The sequence below is a fragment of the Drosophila miranda genome, chromosome 2, assembly GCF_003369915.1.
Source record: "Drosophila miranda strain MSH22 chromosome 2, D.miranda_PacBio2.1, whole genome shotgun sequence".
Classification (NCBI taxonomy): Eukaryota; Metazoa; Arthropoda; class Insecta; order Diptera; family Drosophilidae; genus Drosophila; species Drosophila miranda.
This window is the reverse complement of record NC_046675.1, coordinates 1,707,032-1,719,955: the sequence shown is the minus strand read 5'-3', so window position 1 is coordinate 1,719,955 and position 12,924 is coordinate 1,707,032. Positions and strand designations below refer to the sequence as shown.

Sequence of the window (12,924 nt, the reverse complement as noted above, 5' to 3'; positions counted from 1 at the left end):
TTTTGTTTGTGTTTGTTTTGTGGGGATTGCAATTGTTTATTTGTTAGACGAATCAATTTGTGCCTGGCTTTATTATACCATATGAAAACACACGGGTCTCACGGCGTTTGCTCTCCTTGGACGCTTCTTCTGTACAAAAAATTTCAGCCATTTTGGATTCAATTAATTCATGTCGGCGTTGCCGGATCGTCGATATTCAAGGCTGCTGAGCAAGCGGTCACACTGGTGGTAAACATTTAAATATATTAATTAACTAAGATTAACGGGATAATTTAGCCAGTAAATAATTGTTTTTATGCTGATTAAACATGTGCAAACTTAGTTGTTCATCAGAACTAATGCATGATTTTTTGATGCAACAGCTGTTCTCGTAAGAAGAAGAAGAAGAACCATACACGTGCGGGTGTTTTTTTTGGTGCCCCACTGCAGATTCAGCGCCCTCTTAATTTAATGTTGTTTAGCCATATATTGAGAAGCTACACGAAGGCAGGTTAATTATTATTAAATATTGAAATAGGCAAACCCTTCATCAAAGTCTTATCCACCCACAGTTCGCCTGAAAACACTGTTGCTGACTGAAAGCAAACATTGCCACCGCTACAAATCTTTCGCTGCCGCCATGTCAGAGGCCCTGGACAAGCTGGAGCTGGATAATGCCGCCAGAAAGGCAGCCAAAGCTGTCGAGGATGAGGCCGTGAAGGATACGAACCGCATCAAAAGGAATTTGAAGCGCAAGAAGTGGGTGGACTGGAAGACGCAAGACGATGAAGTAGCGGCAAACGGCAACAAACGCGCTCCCTTCGATCCCGCCGATCGCATCAAGCGCAAGAAGAGCGCCATACTCTTAAGCTACTGCGGTGACAACTATTATGGGATGCAGCGCAATCCCGGCATGCAGACCATCGAGGAGGAGCTGTTCAAGGCCATGCTGAAGCACAAATGGATAACGGAGGACAGCTTCGATCAGGTGCAGATCGCCTGCTTTCAGCGTGCCGCCCGCACCGACAAAGGTGTTTCGGCTGCTCGTCAGATCTGCTCCGTGAAGCTGCGTAAGTGAAAGAAGGGTTTGTCTTAACAGTGGTTTAAACACTAACCATATCCTTCTTTTCTCCAGCTGAGGAGCTAGACCTGGAGGCCTTCAACGCCGATCTACCAGAGCAGATCCGTTTGTTTGGCGTGGAGCGCGTCACCAAGGGCTTTAACGCCAAGGACCAGTGTAATGCTCGAACCTACACGTACACATTGCCCACCGTGGCCTTTGCCTCCTGCGAGGCGGAGAGCGAGCAGGATACGTTTCGTATTACCCCAGAGCTGCTCGATAGGGTTAAGGAGACGCTGAAGCTCTATGAAGGCACGAAAAACTTTCACAATTTCACCAGCAAAAAGTTAGTCCGGACTGTAAACCATTTTTAAACACATTAACAACAAATTGATGTATTTTTTTCCCCGTAGAAACTTTTTGGATCCCTCGGCCAAGCGCTTCATCATGGCCTTTACCAGCAGCGAGCCCTTCCAGAGTCCACAGGGCGTGGAGTTCGTCACGCTAAAGGTCAAAGGGCAGAGCTTCATGTTGCATCAAATCAGGAAAATGGTAGGCCTGGCCATTGCCATTGTTCGGGGCAATACGACGGCCATCACGCTGGAGAGGGCGCTGACCGAGGAACGCCTGGATCTGCCCATGGCTCCTGGGCTGGGCCTGGTGCTGGACACAGTACACTACGAGCGCTATAACGAACGCTATGGCAAGGATGGCATACACAATCCGCTGACGTGGGAGGCGCAGGAGACGCAGGTTCAGGCGTTTGTTGAGAGTCAGATCTTCAGTCAAATTTACAAAACAGAAGCCGAGCAACGCAACATGCTCGACTGGATAGGCACACTGCACTACCATTCGTATGACACGCGTAAGGATGAACCACCGCCGCCGACGGGTCCGGCGGGCGGAAAGTCCAGCAAGCCAGAGGACGACAACAATGAATAATCAGCCTTAGGGTTATGTAAACCAGTTTCGTTTAATTAGTGTTTGAATAAAATGCATTTCTCTAGCTTAGAAGCGACCGCCCTTCTTCTTTTTGTGGCCACCCTTGCGATGCTGTTGCCTGGGCCCAGGGGTAGTCTCCTGAAAGACGGGCGTCACAGGGGAATTCTTGGTTATATTCACGCGGTTCGACATGTCGCTGAAAGGAAACGAGAAACAGATAACAATTAGAAACACTCGAACTCGAACGATATCCAAAAACTCCACTCACTATTGATCCGCTGCTCCCGAAGCCATGCCCTGAGAGCCCTTGATGATGTCCTTGCCGCGGGCACCGCCACGCTTCTTCCGGAAGCCAGAACGCTCATACTTTGGCAGCCATCTCTCCGAATCCGGGGCCACCTCGGCATTGTAGTTCTTGGGCAGCTTGCCCTTCCGCTTCCGATTGTGGCTCTTCTTCTTATCCCCGGGAGTGGTGGGCGACGGTTCGATCTTGGAGTTGGCCGACTTCTTGGCCGCCTTGGCAGACATCACCCAGTTGGCCGCCTCCAGGGCATCGATTTCGGAGGCCGTTGTCAATGTTTCCAGCTTGGGCAGCTTCCGACTTATTTCGAGAGCCCGCTTGGGATTGAACTGCGCGTAGGCGATGACCAACTGGGCCAGCACCTTCATGTCATTGGGATTGAGCTTCAGCAGCTCCTCCAGCGAGCTGGCCGCAGTCTCCGAAGCACCGCCACGCAAATGGAACTCTGCAGCCTGACGCCACATATCCGACAGGTCCCCGCTGCTGACATTGTTCTTCTTGTACCAGTCCACGGCGGACTTGAGCAGTGCCGAGGCGGCCGTCTTGTTGTCCGTGCCCAGATAGAGGGAGACCAAAGCGGACACAATGCCGGGCTTGTACTTGGCCTCGCCCAGCGACAGCAGCGTCTCAATGGCATCCCGACGATTGCCCTGAAGCAGCTGCAACTGAATGATGGCAAACTTGCTGACAAACTGGTGGGATGGATGGGCGGCCGCAAACTTCTGCAGCTGATCGATTGCCTCCTTGTGCTTCTTGTCCATTCCCAGTTGGGTGCAGCGGATCAGCAGCGCCTCGAACTCCACGTGGGGATAGGTCTGGGCCAGCTTCTGGCTGAGCTGATGCACCTGATCGCTGGCATTGGTGTAGAGGGCCAGCAGGCAGTTGTTCAGAGCAATCACCTGCTTCTGGCGGGACGTGAGCTTCGCATCGCAGGCCTCGGCCATGGCGGCGCGTATCTTCTTCTTCGAGTCGAACACATTCTGATCCTTGTTGATGACCACTGAATTGTTGCTGGCCACCGCGACCAGGGCCGCGTCCTTGGGCTTGTGGCGCAGACACTCGGCGTAAATGGTGCTGGCCTCCTTGATCTTGCCCTGCAGCTGCAGGCAGTAGGCTAGCTGGACGCGTATAACATCCACTTCCTCGAGGATCTCCTCCTCCGAGGCGCCCTCCTCCTCAAGGAACTCGCGGCACAGCTTTTCACTGGTGCGCAGCTTGCGCTCCGCATCTGCAAACTTCTGGCGATTGGAGTGGATGCAGGCGCTGTTAAAGTACTGCTCGTATGTGTCTTCCGGTACCTCGGGTATGTCCTTGCTCTTGTTCAAGGCCAAGTTGGCTCCCACCGCACTGAGGTTGGTGCGGCGCTCGTCCTCGTACTCATCGCTGGTGTTCTTAATGATGTCCTTGTAGGACTCCAGGCACTCATCATAGCGCTCCAGGCGATACAAAATCTGCGTGCGCAGCTCCTTGAGGTTCGGCGGCAGCGGCTGAGCCCCAGCAGCATCGTCAATCGTCTTTAGTGCCTGCGCCTGCTTGTTCAGGCGGTACTCGCAGTAAGACTTCTCGAACACCAGCGCCGACAGACGGTTCTTCTCAATAAACTTGTACGCCTCCTCGAACTTCGACAGCTGCAGCAGGCATACCACCTTGCAATGGAGCGCCGTGGGGTCATCCGGTGCCACACCCAGGACTAGCGGGAGGGCGAACGAGAGATTACCAATGGGAACGAACACGTTGCAAACAGAAAGAAAACTTACTGCGATTCACAGCCTTGACGGCCTTGTCGAACTCGCGATTGTTGCCAAACTTGTGCACATCGGCGTAGGCTGCCTTAATCACAGCCTCCTTTGGATTCGCGTCCTTCGACATGTTTATTTACAGAAAAGAGGCCAGTGGGTAAAAAAATTTAACTTGCCGACGTGAACTTTCGATTTGCGTGCAGTGTGACCGCGGATTTACCGAAATATACCGTCTCATTTTCAAAATATACCGTAAATAAACTCATACAAATTCCTTGTTTTTGATATTCCGACGAATATAGATAGAACCCTCAGCCCTGCCCAGATCATTTTATCCGATTAATGAAACAATTTTCGACTTGACAGGGGAAAGATATCGTGGTTTTTTTAAGTTCAGAGGAGAGGTGGCATGGATCTAAAAGAAAAATTAACAATCAGTAACATTGTTTAAATAGAGGGGGCCTAAGTGGGCTAAGTTCGTCTACATCGGTATATTTACGGTATATTTTCAAAATATGACGATATATTTCGGTACATTCTGAGGGTCCCTGGCCGACGCCTTTTGCGCGATATATTTGGTCTGGTCGTTCGGTTTTTCTGTGTTGAATTGTTGCAAAATGACTGCTGAAGTGGATTTCGTCAATAAAAAAGAGATGCATCTACGCACTCTGAAGCAATCAGGCCATGTGGGATTCGATAGCCTGCCTGATCAATTGGTCAACAAGAGCGTTCAGAACGGATTCGTTTTCAACGTCATGTGTATAGGTGTGTATATACGAATGCACTATACTATTGGTGTGTGTGTGTATGCGGCGGCACAGAGTGAATCAACGAAGACGGACTTGTGTACACATGCATGCATGTGTGTGTGTATGTATGTTTGAAGTGGAGCTGGGAGTGGAGTGCATTGGACAGGGATCCAAATATTGTATGAAATGACTCACGTACATATGTTCACGCATACATACTCGTGCATGTGTACGCTTTTAAACAATTGGAATTGGCGCAGACGGACGCCTTCAAATGATTAACATGCAGAGGGCCTGCCTACCACCAATCCAATCGATTTTCAATGCTGCTTTCTACAGATTTCACCCTGACACCAATGCCGGGCATGACAGTCTAGTGCCCAATTGAGGCTCACTTATGGCACGATTTTGATACAAATTTTTCCCCCTTTCCATTTCTGTTTTCTATCAACGCAGGCGAGACTGGTCTGGGAAAATCCACACTGATGGACACGCTCTTTAACACGAGCTTTGAGTCGACGCCAAGCCCCCACACCCTGCCCAGCGTTAAGTTGAAGGCCCACACGTACGAGCTGCAGGAGAGCAATGTGCGGCTTAAGCTGACAATTTGCGATACCGTGGGCTATGGGGATCAGATCAACAAGGACGATTCGTTCAAGGCGGTCGTCGACTACATCGATGCCCAGTTCGAGAACTATCTGCAGGAGGAGCTGAAAATCAAACGTTCGCTGGTCACATGCCACGACAGTCGCATCCATATATGCCTCTACTTCATTTGTCCGACGGGTCATGGCCTCAAGTCGCTGGACTTGGTGTGCATGAAGAAGCTGGACAGCAAGGTGAACATTATACCGGTCATTGCAAAGGCCGACACCATTTCGAAGGTGGAACTGCAGCGATTCAAGGCGAAGATCATCCAGGAGCTGAACACCAATGGGGTGCACATTTATCAGTTTCCCACCGATGACGAGACCGTGGCCGAGACCAACACCAGCATGAATTCACACATTCCCTTTGCCGTCGTGGGCAGCACAGAGTTCATCAAGGTGGGCAACAAGTTGATACGCGCCCGCCAGTATCCCTGGGGCACGGTGCAGGTGGAGAACGAGACCCACTGCGATTTTGTCAAGCTGCGGGAGATGCTCATTCGCACAAACATGGAGGATATGCGGGAGAAGACCCACACGCGACACTACGAGCTGTACAGGCAGAAGCGCCTGGAGCAGATGGGCTTCAGCGATGTGGATAGCGAGAACAAGCCGATCTCGTTCCAGCAGACGTTCGAGGCAAAGCGCTCGAATCATTTGGCCGAGCTGCAGTCCAAAGAGGAGGAGGTACGGCAGATGTTTGTGCAGCGGGTCAAGGAGAAGGAGGCCGAGCTGAAGGAGAGCGAGAAGGACTTGCATGCCAAGTTCGAGAAGTTGAAGCGCGATCATGCCGAGGAGAAGCGAAAGCTGGAGGAGTCGCGCAAGGCTCTCGAGGAGGACTATCTTGACTTTCAGCGGCGCAAGCAGCAGTTGGCCACTGCCCACCACACGCTCACGCTGGGCAAGAGCAAGAAGAAGTAAGCGGGCGGACGAACCGTCGTCGTCGTCGTCGTCTGCTCTAAGCAATGTATTGAGTAGTATTTTGTGCGGTCTGCTTATCCCAAAGTAATTATTGCTTTTTCATCTCGTTGTATTTCATTTGTACTATTAAGTTTACTTCAAATATTAACATATACACACACAAACCAACAGATATGTACGCAGGCATATATGATTATTTACAACTAACGAATAAAACGAAAATTAGTATTTTAAACATAACTAAAAAGAAAAACACGATTGATCGTTTTTTTTGAATTGTACCAATCAGTGCTGCCATCTCGATAAATGTTCCTCTCCAAAAGAGCAACCCTGCTGCGCAGAGTTGCCAGACTGCAGACTGCTATTTGCGATTCATTTCACTGCAGCCTGCAGAAATTTGTTAGAACAAATTAAAAACGCAATAGAACTGCTATTGCAAATGCTGCACAGCTAGTAGAAAGCAGCTTTGCCTCGAAATCTAAAGCAATTAACTGTGTTCAACGTGTAGAATAAGCTATAAAAGTGGGTGTAAACGTTGTGCAAAAACGTCGTACCCTCCCTCTTCTTTGTGTTTGTTTTTGATATTTTTTGTTTGTTACGATAGTCGAATGGGCGAAGGGGTGGTGGCAAGGGAGCACCAGCACAAGTGATTTTCCACATTAAGCATCTGCGGGTCGGGGGACAATACGACATTGCGAAAATGACTCGCACAGTCCACACTCTGACGGCGACGTTGATTTTCTACGCTTTTGTGCAAACAGGTATGGGCAGGGCACGATGGAATCAATAAGCCACGAAACTAATGATATTCTCCGATTGCAGTTACATGTTTCATGGTTCTAATAAATGCACCCGACCAGGCGCTCATTGGATCCACGGTGAACGTGACTGCCACGCTGTTCGACGGCAACAAACCCGCCCCCGACGGCACCTACAAGTTCGTTTGGAAGGACAATGCGGGCCATCGAAAGGTAATGGCCGCTGACAAAAGAAATCCCGTCCCAGTTGGCATGACTAATAATTCATTTTAATTGCAAAATGTAAACGCGTATGTTGGTCGTGTGTGTTGGTGTGTTGGTGGGGCGTACGCCCATTTATGCCTGATTAAACCACGAAAGAGAACACGTTCAGGCATTTCACCTGCCCAAAAGAAAGTAGACATATGCCCAGGCCTTATGTTAGATTAAAAGCTAATAGTCATACAATTTTCCCCGGGGCCTAGTTTTAGAATAGAAGCGAAGCGTGGCTTCGCTTCGCTTCAATTGATATGGCGTCATTGGATTTAATGCTAATTTTATTTAAGCGCGACAGCTTTTCCGATCGTGCCTGGTACGCTGTTCTATAAGCGGTCCGTTTTTCCCCCTATTGTTGATTAATTTGCATTTTAAACGCGAAACAACTATTATATTATTTTATTGTATATCCGTTTGCTGCAGGAGATTGAGACAACCCAAGCCGTTAGCAACTGGACATTTGAGTACACCAAGGATCACATGCAGCCGGGTGAGCGGGTCGTGGAAGTGAGAGTTGATAAGTCCTATCTGTTTTGGATAACGGTGGCCGAGAACAAGTCCAGCATTATGTTGGATGACACGCTGGGCGGCAGGCTGGAGCTCATTCAGGGCAATGCGTCGCGGCCGCATGACTTTGTTTCCACCCAAGGAGCAGTGAATCATAGTATATCGCTGTGGCCGGCCGACCTAGAGTTTCTGCGGGAGAACGGCTATCACATTCAGACGTACTGGTTTCAAAATTGCACATATCTAGGCATGTCGAGTGCCTTGGACTATCTGGCCACATATCAGAAGGCAGAGCAATATTATGATATCGAGGTTCTGGTCGTTGCGTCGCTGGACTGGCCGCCCGAGCCCACGCCCTCCACGACCACGACGACTACCACGACCACGACAACGACCACGACCAGTACGACGACGACAACTAGCACAACACCTGCAACTACCACATCCACCTCGAGCACCACAACCCCAGCCACAACGACTACAACCAGTACCACTCCCAAGCCGCCCACGCGCTCCAAACGCGACTTAATTCAGGCTATGCACGCCAATGCCGCCATTCTTGGCCTGAACTTAACCAGTGCCCTGAAGGAGCAACAGCAGAACGCAGATTCCTCTTCGAACGTATCGGTTGCTCTGGTCAATCCTCTGGGCGTGCGGAGGGTTTCCCATCTCACTGTTGTGCCTGGCGTGGAGCCGCCATACAATTGCGTCGATAGAAAGATCATAGCGCAGGATTCGCGTAAGATCTATGGGTACTTCCAGCATCGCATTGTGTCCAAGGGTGAGTTTAGCAGAGTCCCATTTGGGTAATTCTATTTCATCCTATTTATTTCCATGCTCCAGATCCGGTTGTCAGCTTCGGTACCACCGGCAAGAACTGGCTGCAGCACTGGGAGATGCTTAGCCTAGACGTCAGCTGCAAGGGGTCGCCGCCATTCGATGTCTGCGTGAAGGTCTACAATGGTAAGTGGACACCTCGCCCCAGTGAAGCAACAAAACAAACCCTACCTTTGTGCCTTTACAGCACCCTATAATGCCACAGGCAATGAGACGTGCACCATCTATGATGTGTACAACAAGTGTGCGTTTAGCTACAAGCGTTACTTCTCCGAAAGTAAAACCATATTGTTTGTCATACGCAACGAGGTCTCGCAGACGGTCAACCAGGTCACCATCAACATGTACGAAGGTATGCACAGATCTCTCTTTCTTCACTACTCCTTTCAGTTTGTTGACGCTTTCTACTCGTTGTATTTGCAGCCCAGAAGCAGTCGCAGCTTTCCGTAGTGGTTGTGCCTGTTACCTGTACTCTGATGGCCGTCATACTCGTGGTCTTTGGCGTGGCCTACTACATACAGAGCCGGAATCGGTGAGATTTAGCATCTTTGCATAGCAAAAGAGATTCTATATATGATGTATTTCGGGGCACAGTTTCACCGTGGAAGTGGCTGACTTCAATTTCGGGGACACGCAGTCGGTGGACATGGAGTACAAGACGTTCTCGCAGCGTCTCATCGACAGCATACGTGATGTTTGGGCATGGCCGGGCCCACGGCGCCACTCGCAGTCCAGTACAGATCTCATGGCCGACGAGCCAACCAATTCGCAGGCGGGCGGCTTTGGCGGCAATGTCGGCGATGTGGACAGCAATCTGCGCTACAACACTTTCAACTGAACCCCGTCGGAAGAGTTAGGTTGGAATATATTGTTACCTATACAGATTAATCAATTAATTTAATTTCTGCTCTTAAGTTATATATTTTTTGTTATGTATATCTATGATGTGCACGTTCTTGTGCGTTTAGTCATTTTCTTATTGTACCAGCACGCCGCGCTCTCGGGTGTTTTCTGGTGGTATCTATATGTACATTTATTCTGATGATTGAAGGAGTCTTTCTTTATGTTTTCATTCCTTTCCTATATAAGTATCCCTTCCCTCCCTCATCTTTGTCCACATTTACGCACACACACACACTTGCTCATTAATGGCCAAATGTCGAGTAATAATTACAAACGCAATATCGGATGTGTAGTCGGTTCGAGAACAATCCTTTCGGATATTGTACAAGACTGTCTTTGTTCCAACCGCAAAATGGAAAAATGTATACATTACATATGCGTATAAAGTTGTTCGTAAACGAGTTTATTGCTAGCATAAGTCAATTTGATTGTTCCCAATATGTAACGTGATCCAAATTCTATGACAGACACACACAAGACACACATTTAAACACGCGTACACAAATATTCATTGTGATAGATAATAGAGAAAAACAGTATATGTATGTATGTTTAACGGAGAAGAACAGTTTAAAGAAACCCGTATACTTATAAAGATAAATGCTACTAAACACAATCAAAACTTTGTTTTATCTTTGACATGAAGTCTAAAATTCAAATTCGATAACTATTCCATGTCTGTTATCGATATCCGTATTGGATTTGTGGCTGTATGGCACTCTTGCATATATTTTAACGTCGAAATGATTTTCTCAACATAACTTAGCTGAGTATAAATAAATAAGCAAGTGGAAAACATTTGTATCTTTCTTAAACCTAACAAAAACGATATTTATCTAGAGTCTAGTAACCCTCCTTTGGTTGCCATTTACAAAGTCCTTGTTGTCGATGGTCAGGTGAAAGGAATATTGAGCCGAATATCAAAATCGATGAATATCGTGAGTTTTTTATAAGTAAAGAAAAAGGATATAATGGATCTACAAATATTTACGAGCAATTTGTTTACCTGTTGAAATTAAGGGGGTTAAGAGGGCTAAGATTGCTTTTTCATTGTTATATTTCTTAGTGTCGGTATATTTTAGTGATCTCATCAATCTATTAAATTCCATTTCCATTGTTATATAAAAATCCAATAAAAGCAAGTGCTTAAAATAAACCAGTCAATTAGAAAATAGGTTCATTAATTGTATAAAATTATATGGGCATGGCTGAGAGATCTATATAGCCAGTAATATTCGACGGAATATCAAAATTGAGGAATATGTAAAATAGAACTTGAATTCGTCAGTATTTTTACTGTATATTTTTTAAATGAGAAGGTATATTTTGGTATATTTTCGAGGGTCGGACCGTATAGTTTAACGATAAATCCGCGGTCACACTGCATAAATATGTTTTTCAATGATCTTGGTCAGCCCCTGATTCTAGATGCCCAAAAAAAGTATGGACCCTTCGAACAGGTACGTAATGCCGATCATCAATCATATATATTCCCAATCTTGGTTTTTTAGCACAACGGAGCGCTTGTCTTGACGTCAGCCGCCTTCAAAGAGCATGTTGTGCCCACCGAATGGTGCGCATACATCATTGGCTCCGAGGAGCATATGCTTCGGCTGCGATCGCAGGACAATTGTAAAGAAGTCTACAAATACTGCACTCGTCAAGTCATAAGTCCCAACAAACCGACTGAGGTGACCTTCGACCAAACGAAGATCACTTTGACGCTGATACCAGCAGGAAAAAGCAAAGCCGGGATGAACATGACCATGTACTGCATAGAGAGTGAGTCTATCCTGTAAATTATGGCTTTCCAGTAACCATTGCAGACTTTAATTACAGATGGACAGACGAGAACGCTGATTGTGGATGAATTGTCTGGATATTTGGATTTTCTGCCCAAGGCCTGTGCATCTTTTCATCGTGCCCTTGGCGAAGGCATTGATATCGTGTACATTGACGACGCGCTGCTAGGGGATAAAGAATTCATCCAAGATCTGTATGCCTTCGTGGATCTGATAAGGCCAAAGCACATTTACGGGCTAAGGAACAACAGATTGCCCAAGTGGCTGCTAGATTTGTGCGTCCAAAAGGATCTCTACCCTCGTTCCAACGTTTTATAATAGTTCAATAACAAGCGCACAAATACACATACGGTTGCAAATGCATTTAAAACGAATAACCTGGCAAACAGGCAACTAATATTTTTACCTAAACCCCGAATTTCTCAAGCCCCCCGACTATCCCTTGGTGGCTTTTGCCTTGCTTTTCACTTTCTTTACACGTTTCAGACCGTCCATTTTGCTCTTCATGAACTGCGAGTACATTCCCATCATGGTGGGTACATCCTCCTGGCGCACAACTGTGGAAATCTGTCGAAAAATTTCCTATTAACGCTTATATTTTAAGGACTTTGGCGTACACTTACCTTTTGCGACTTGCACTGAGCTCGCACCAGGCACATGTAGACATCTGGCTTGGGTAACGGTGGTCTTCCAGCTCTAGGCACGGGTTTGTTGTTGCCATCGTCTGGAAGTGATAATGGGAAATTATTACTAATTCGAATGCAGGTGTGGAATGGAATCAGCAAGTGTGCGATACTTACAGCGTTTGAATGTTACTGTGAAAGAAGAATCTTTCTTGGCCGCATTGGCAATCTTCTCCAAGCGGAGTATGAACTGTAAGCAAGTTTCGTTAGTTATTTCGTCTGAATTGCAAGTATCTTTCATTTATTTACGTTCGAATTGTCCAGCAAAACCATTTCGTGGCAACAAGCAGACGGGGAAAAAAGTGACACTGACAGTTGGTTAGGTATCTTTTAGCCCCTTTTTTGCGGTGAACCAGGGCTACAGCAATACGAAATTAAATGTATTTTAACAGAAAACTGATTAATTAGTAGTGTTATGTGTTCAGGTATTAGTATTAATATCAAATCGAATATAAAAATCGAGGAATACGATTTCCAATCATTATAAACAGTAATATTTTTCGGCATTTACCTCAAGTCGTTAAACTGGACTGTTACTTTTTTCATCGGTATATTTACGGTATATTTTGAAAAGAGAATTTTCGCTATATTTCTGAGTGTCGGACGGCATATTTTGACGATAAATCCGCGGTCACACTGATTTTCTTGCCACCACGTCTAGCTCGCACACCTTGCAAATTTTATTCTTTTCATAGTATTTTCCAGTATTTTGTAAGATGCTGTTTGGACTCACGCACTAGTCAAATGCGCCAATGTAGAAACCGTGTAGAAATGCCACTTAGAGCCATGTCCCAGGCCACATTGAGTACTGAATCGGATCGAACTCAATTATTCCAAAAAT

General features: G+C 46.9%; 6 protein-coding genes across 8 annotated transcripts; 4 read left to right on the top strand and 2 right to left on the bottom strand.

Annotated features, from left to right (window-relative positions):
- The first annotated feature begins 135 nt into the window (after positions 1-135).
- Positions 136-2,053, top strand: LOC108154864 (tRNA pseudouridine synthase A). Of its 2 annotated transcripts, XM_033388257.1 has the most exons (5): positions 136-228; positions 363-490; positions 552-1,049; positions 1,115-1,385; positions 1,453-2,053. In XM_033388257.1, the coding sequence occupies exons 1-5, from the start codon at positions 170-172 to the stop codon at positions 1,979-1,981; spliced, it is 1,485 nt and encodes a 494-aa protein (XP_033244148.1). In that variant the 5' UTR covers positions 136-169; the 3' UTR covers positions 1,982-2,053. The 2 variants fall into 2 exon arrangements, with proteins under 2 accessions (XP_033244148.1, XP_017140780.1); XM_017285291.2 differs by lacking the exon at positions 136-228 and having other exon boundaries at positions 244-486.
- Positions 1,994-4,237, bottom strand: LOC108154860 (signal recognition particle subunit SRP72). Its single transcript, XM_017285287.2, has 3 exons — positions 4,040-4,237; positions 2,250-3,972; positions 1,994-2,177 (listed from the first exon to the last, which is right to left on the bottom strand). Exons 1-3 carry the CDS (start codon positions 4,149-4,151, stop codon positions 2,048-2,050), a joined length of 1,965 nt encoding a protein of 654 aa, XP_017140776.1. The 5' UTR covers positions 4,152-4,237; the 3' UTR covers positions 1,994-2,047.
- Positions 4,238-4,552: 315 nt separating this feature from the next.
- Positions 4,553-6,573, top strand: LOC108157095 (septin-2). Its single transcript, XM_017288959.2, has 2 exons — positions 4,553-4,786; positions 5,227-6,573. The coding sequence occupies exons 1-2, from the start codon at positions 4,639-4,641 to the stop codon at positions 6,336-6,338; spliced, it is 1,260 nt and encodes a 419-aa protein (XP_017144448.1). The 5' UTR covers positions 4,553-4,638; the 3' UTR covers positions 6,339-6,573.
- A 118-nt stretch (positions 6,574-6,691) lies between these two features.
- On the top strand, positions 6,692-10,220 carry LOC108156900. Of its 2 annotated transcripts, XM_017288643.1 has the most exons (8): positions 6,692-6,860; positions 6,943-7,099; positions 7,161-7,309; positions 7,775-8,639; positions 8,702-8,821; positions 8,883-9,047; positions 9,119-9,227; positions 9,290-10,220. In XM_017288643.1, the coding sequence occupies exons 2-8, from the start codon at positions 7,039-7,041 to the stop codon at positions 9,531-9,533; spliced, it is 1,713 nt and encodes a 570-aa protein (XP_017144132.1). In that variant the 5' UTR covers positions 6,692-6,860; positions 6,943-7,038; the 3' UTR covers positions 9,534-10,220. The 2 variants fall into 2 exon arrangements, with proteins under 2 accessions (XP_017144132.1, XP_017144131.1); XM_017288642.1 differs by having other exon boundaries at positions 6,692-7,099.
- A 729-nt stretch (positions 10,221-10,949) lies between these two features.
- Positions 10,950-11,763, top strand: LOC108157358. Its single transcript, XM_017289381.2, has 3 exons — positions 10,950-11,058; positions 11,110-11,380; positions 11,438-11,763. Exons 1-3 carry the CDS (start codon positions 10,990-10,992, stop codon positions 11,716-11,718), a joined length of 621 nt encoding a protein of 206 aa, XP_017144870.1. The 5' UTR covers positions 10,950-10,989; the 3' UTR covers positions 11,719-11,763.
- Positions 11,748-12,440, bottom strand: LOC108157359 (signal recognition particle 14 kDa protein). The gene is made up of 4 exons (XM_017289382.2): positions 12,333-12,440; positions 12,201-12,273; positions 12,024-12,124; positions 11,748-11,967 (listed from the first exon to the last, which is right to left on the bottom strand). The coding sequence occupies exons 1-4, from the start codon at positions 12,354-12,356 to the stop codon at positions 11,836-11,838; spliced, it is 330 nt and encodes a 109-aa protein (XP_017144871.1). The 5' UTR covers positions 12,357-12,440; the 3' UTR covers positions 11,748-11,835.
- Between the last annotated feature and the right edge of the window lie 484 nt (positions 12,441-12,924).

What these genes read in the sequence shown, in the direction of transcription:
- LOC108157358 (XM_017289381.2), top strand. Translation starts at nt 10,990, where the DNA reads ATGTTTTTCAATGATCTTGGTCAGCCCCTGATTCTAGATGCCCAAAAA. An exon ending in AGTATGGACCCTTCGAACAG is followed by an intron (nt 11,059 to 11,109) that starts GTACGTAATGCC and finishes TTGGTTTTTTAG; the next exon opens with CACAACGGAGCGCTTGTCTT. An exon ending in GACCATGTACTGCATAGAGA is followed by an intron (nt 11,381 to 11,437) that starts GTGAGTCTATCC and finishes CTTTAATTACAG; the next exon opens with ATGGACAGACGAGAACGCTG.
- LOC108154860 (XM_017285287.2), bottom strand. Translation starts at nt 4,151, where the DNA reads ATGTCGAAGGACGCGAATCCAAAGGAGGCTGTGATTAAGGCAGCCTAC. An exon ending in CGTCAAGGCTGTGAATCGCA is followed by an intron (nt 3,973 to 4,039) that starts GTAAGTTTTCTT and finishes CCCTCCCGCTAG; the next exon opens with TCCTGGGTGTGGCACCGGAT. An exon ending in TCGGGAGCAGCGGATCAATA is followed by an intron (nt 2,178 to 2,249) that starts GTGAGTGGAGTT and finishes GTTTCCTTTCAG; the next exon opens with CGACATGTCGAACCGCGTGA.
- LOC108157095 (XM_017288959.2), top strand. Translation starts at nt 4,639, where the DNA reads ATGACTGCTGAAGTGGATTTCGTCAATAAAAAAGAGATGCATCTACGC. An exon ending in TTTCAACGTCATGTGTATAG is followed by an intron (nt 4,787 to 5,226) that starts GTGTGTATATAC and finishes CTATCAACGCAG; the next exon opens with GCGAGACTGGTCTGGGAAAA.
- LOC108157359 (XM_017289382.2), bottom strand. Translation starts at nt 12,356, where the DNA reads ATGGTTTTGCTGGACAATTCGAAC. An exon ending in TTTTGCTGGACAATTCGAAC is followed by an intron (nt 12,274 to 12,332) that starts GTAAATAAATGA and finishes ACTTGCTTACAG; the next exon opens with TTCATACTCCGCTTGGAGAA. An exon ending in CTCAGTGCAAGTCGCAAAAG is followed by an intron (nt 11,968 to 12,023) that starts GTAAGTGTACGC and finishes ATTTTTCGACAG; the next exon opens with ATTTCCACAGTTGTGCGCCA.
- LOC108156900 (XM_017288643.1), top strand. Translation starts at nt 7,039, where the DNA reads ATGACTCGCACAGTCCACACTCTGACGGCGACGTTGATTTTCTACGCT. An exon ending in CTGCGTGAAGGTCTACAATG is followed by an intron (nt 8,822 to 8,882) that starts GTAAGTGGACAC and finishes GTGCCTTTACAG; the next exon opens with CACCCTATAATGCCACAGGC. An exon ending in CACCATCAACATGTACGAAG is followed by an intron (nt 9,048 to 9,118) that starts GTATGCACAGAT and finishes TTGTATTTGCAG; the next exon opens with CCCAGAAGCAGTCGCAGCTT.
- LOC108154864 (XM_033388257.1), top strand. Translation starts at nt 170, where the DNA reads ATGTCGGCGTTGCCGGATCGTCGATATTCAAGGCTGCTGAGCAAGCGG. An exon ending in AGCAAGCGGTCACACTGGTG is followed by an intron (nt 229 to 362) that starts GTAAACATTTAA and finishes TTGATGCAACAG; the next exon opens with CTGTTCTCGTAAGAAGAAGA. An exon ending in GATCTGCTCCGTGAAGCTGC is followed by an intron (nt 1,050 to 1,114) that starts GTAAGTGAAAGA and finishes TCTTTTCTCCAG; the next exon opens with CTGAGGAGCTAGACCTGGAG.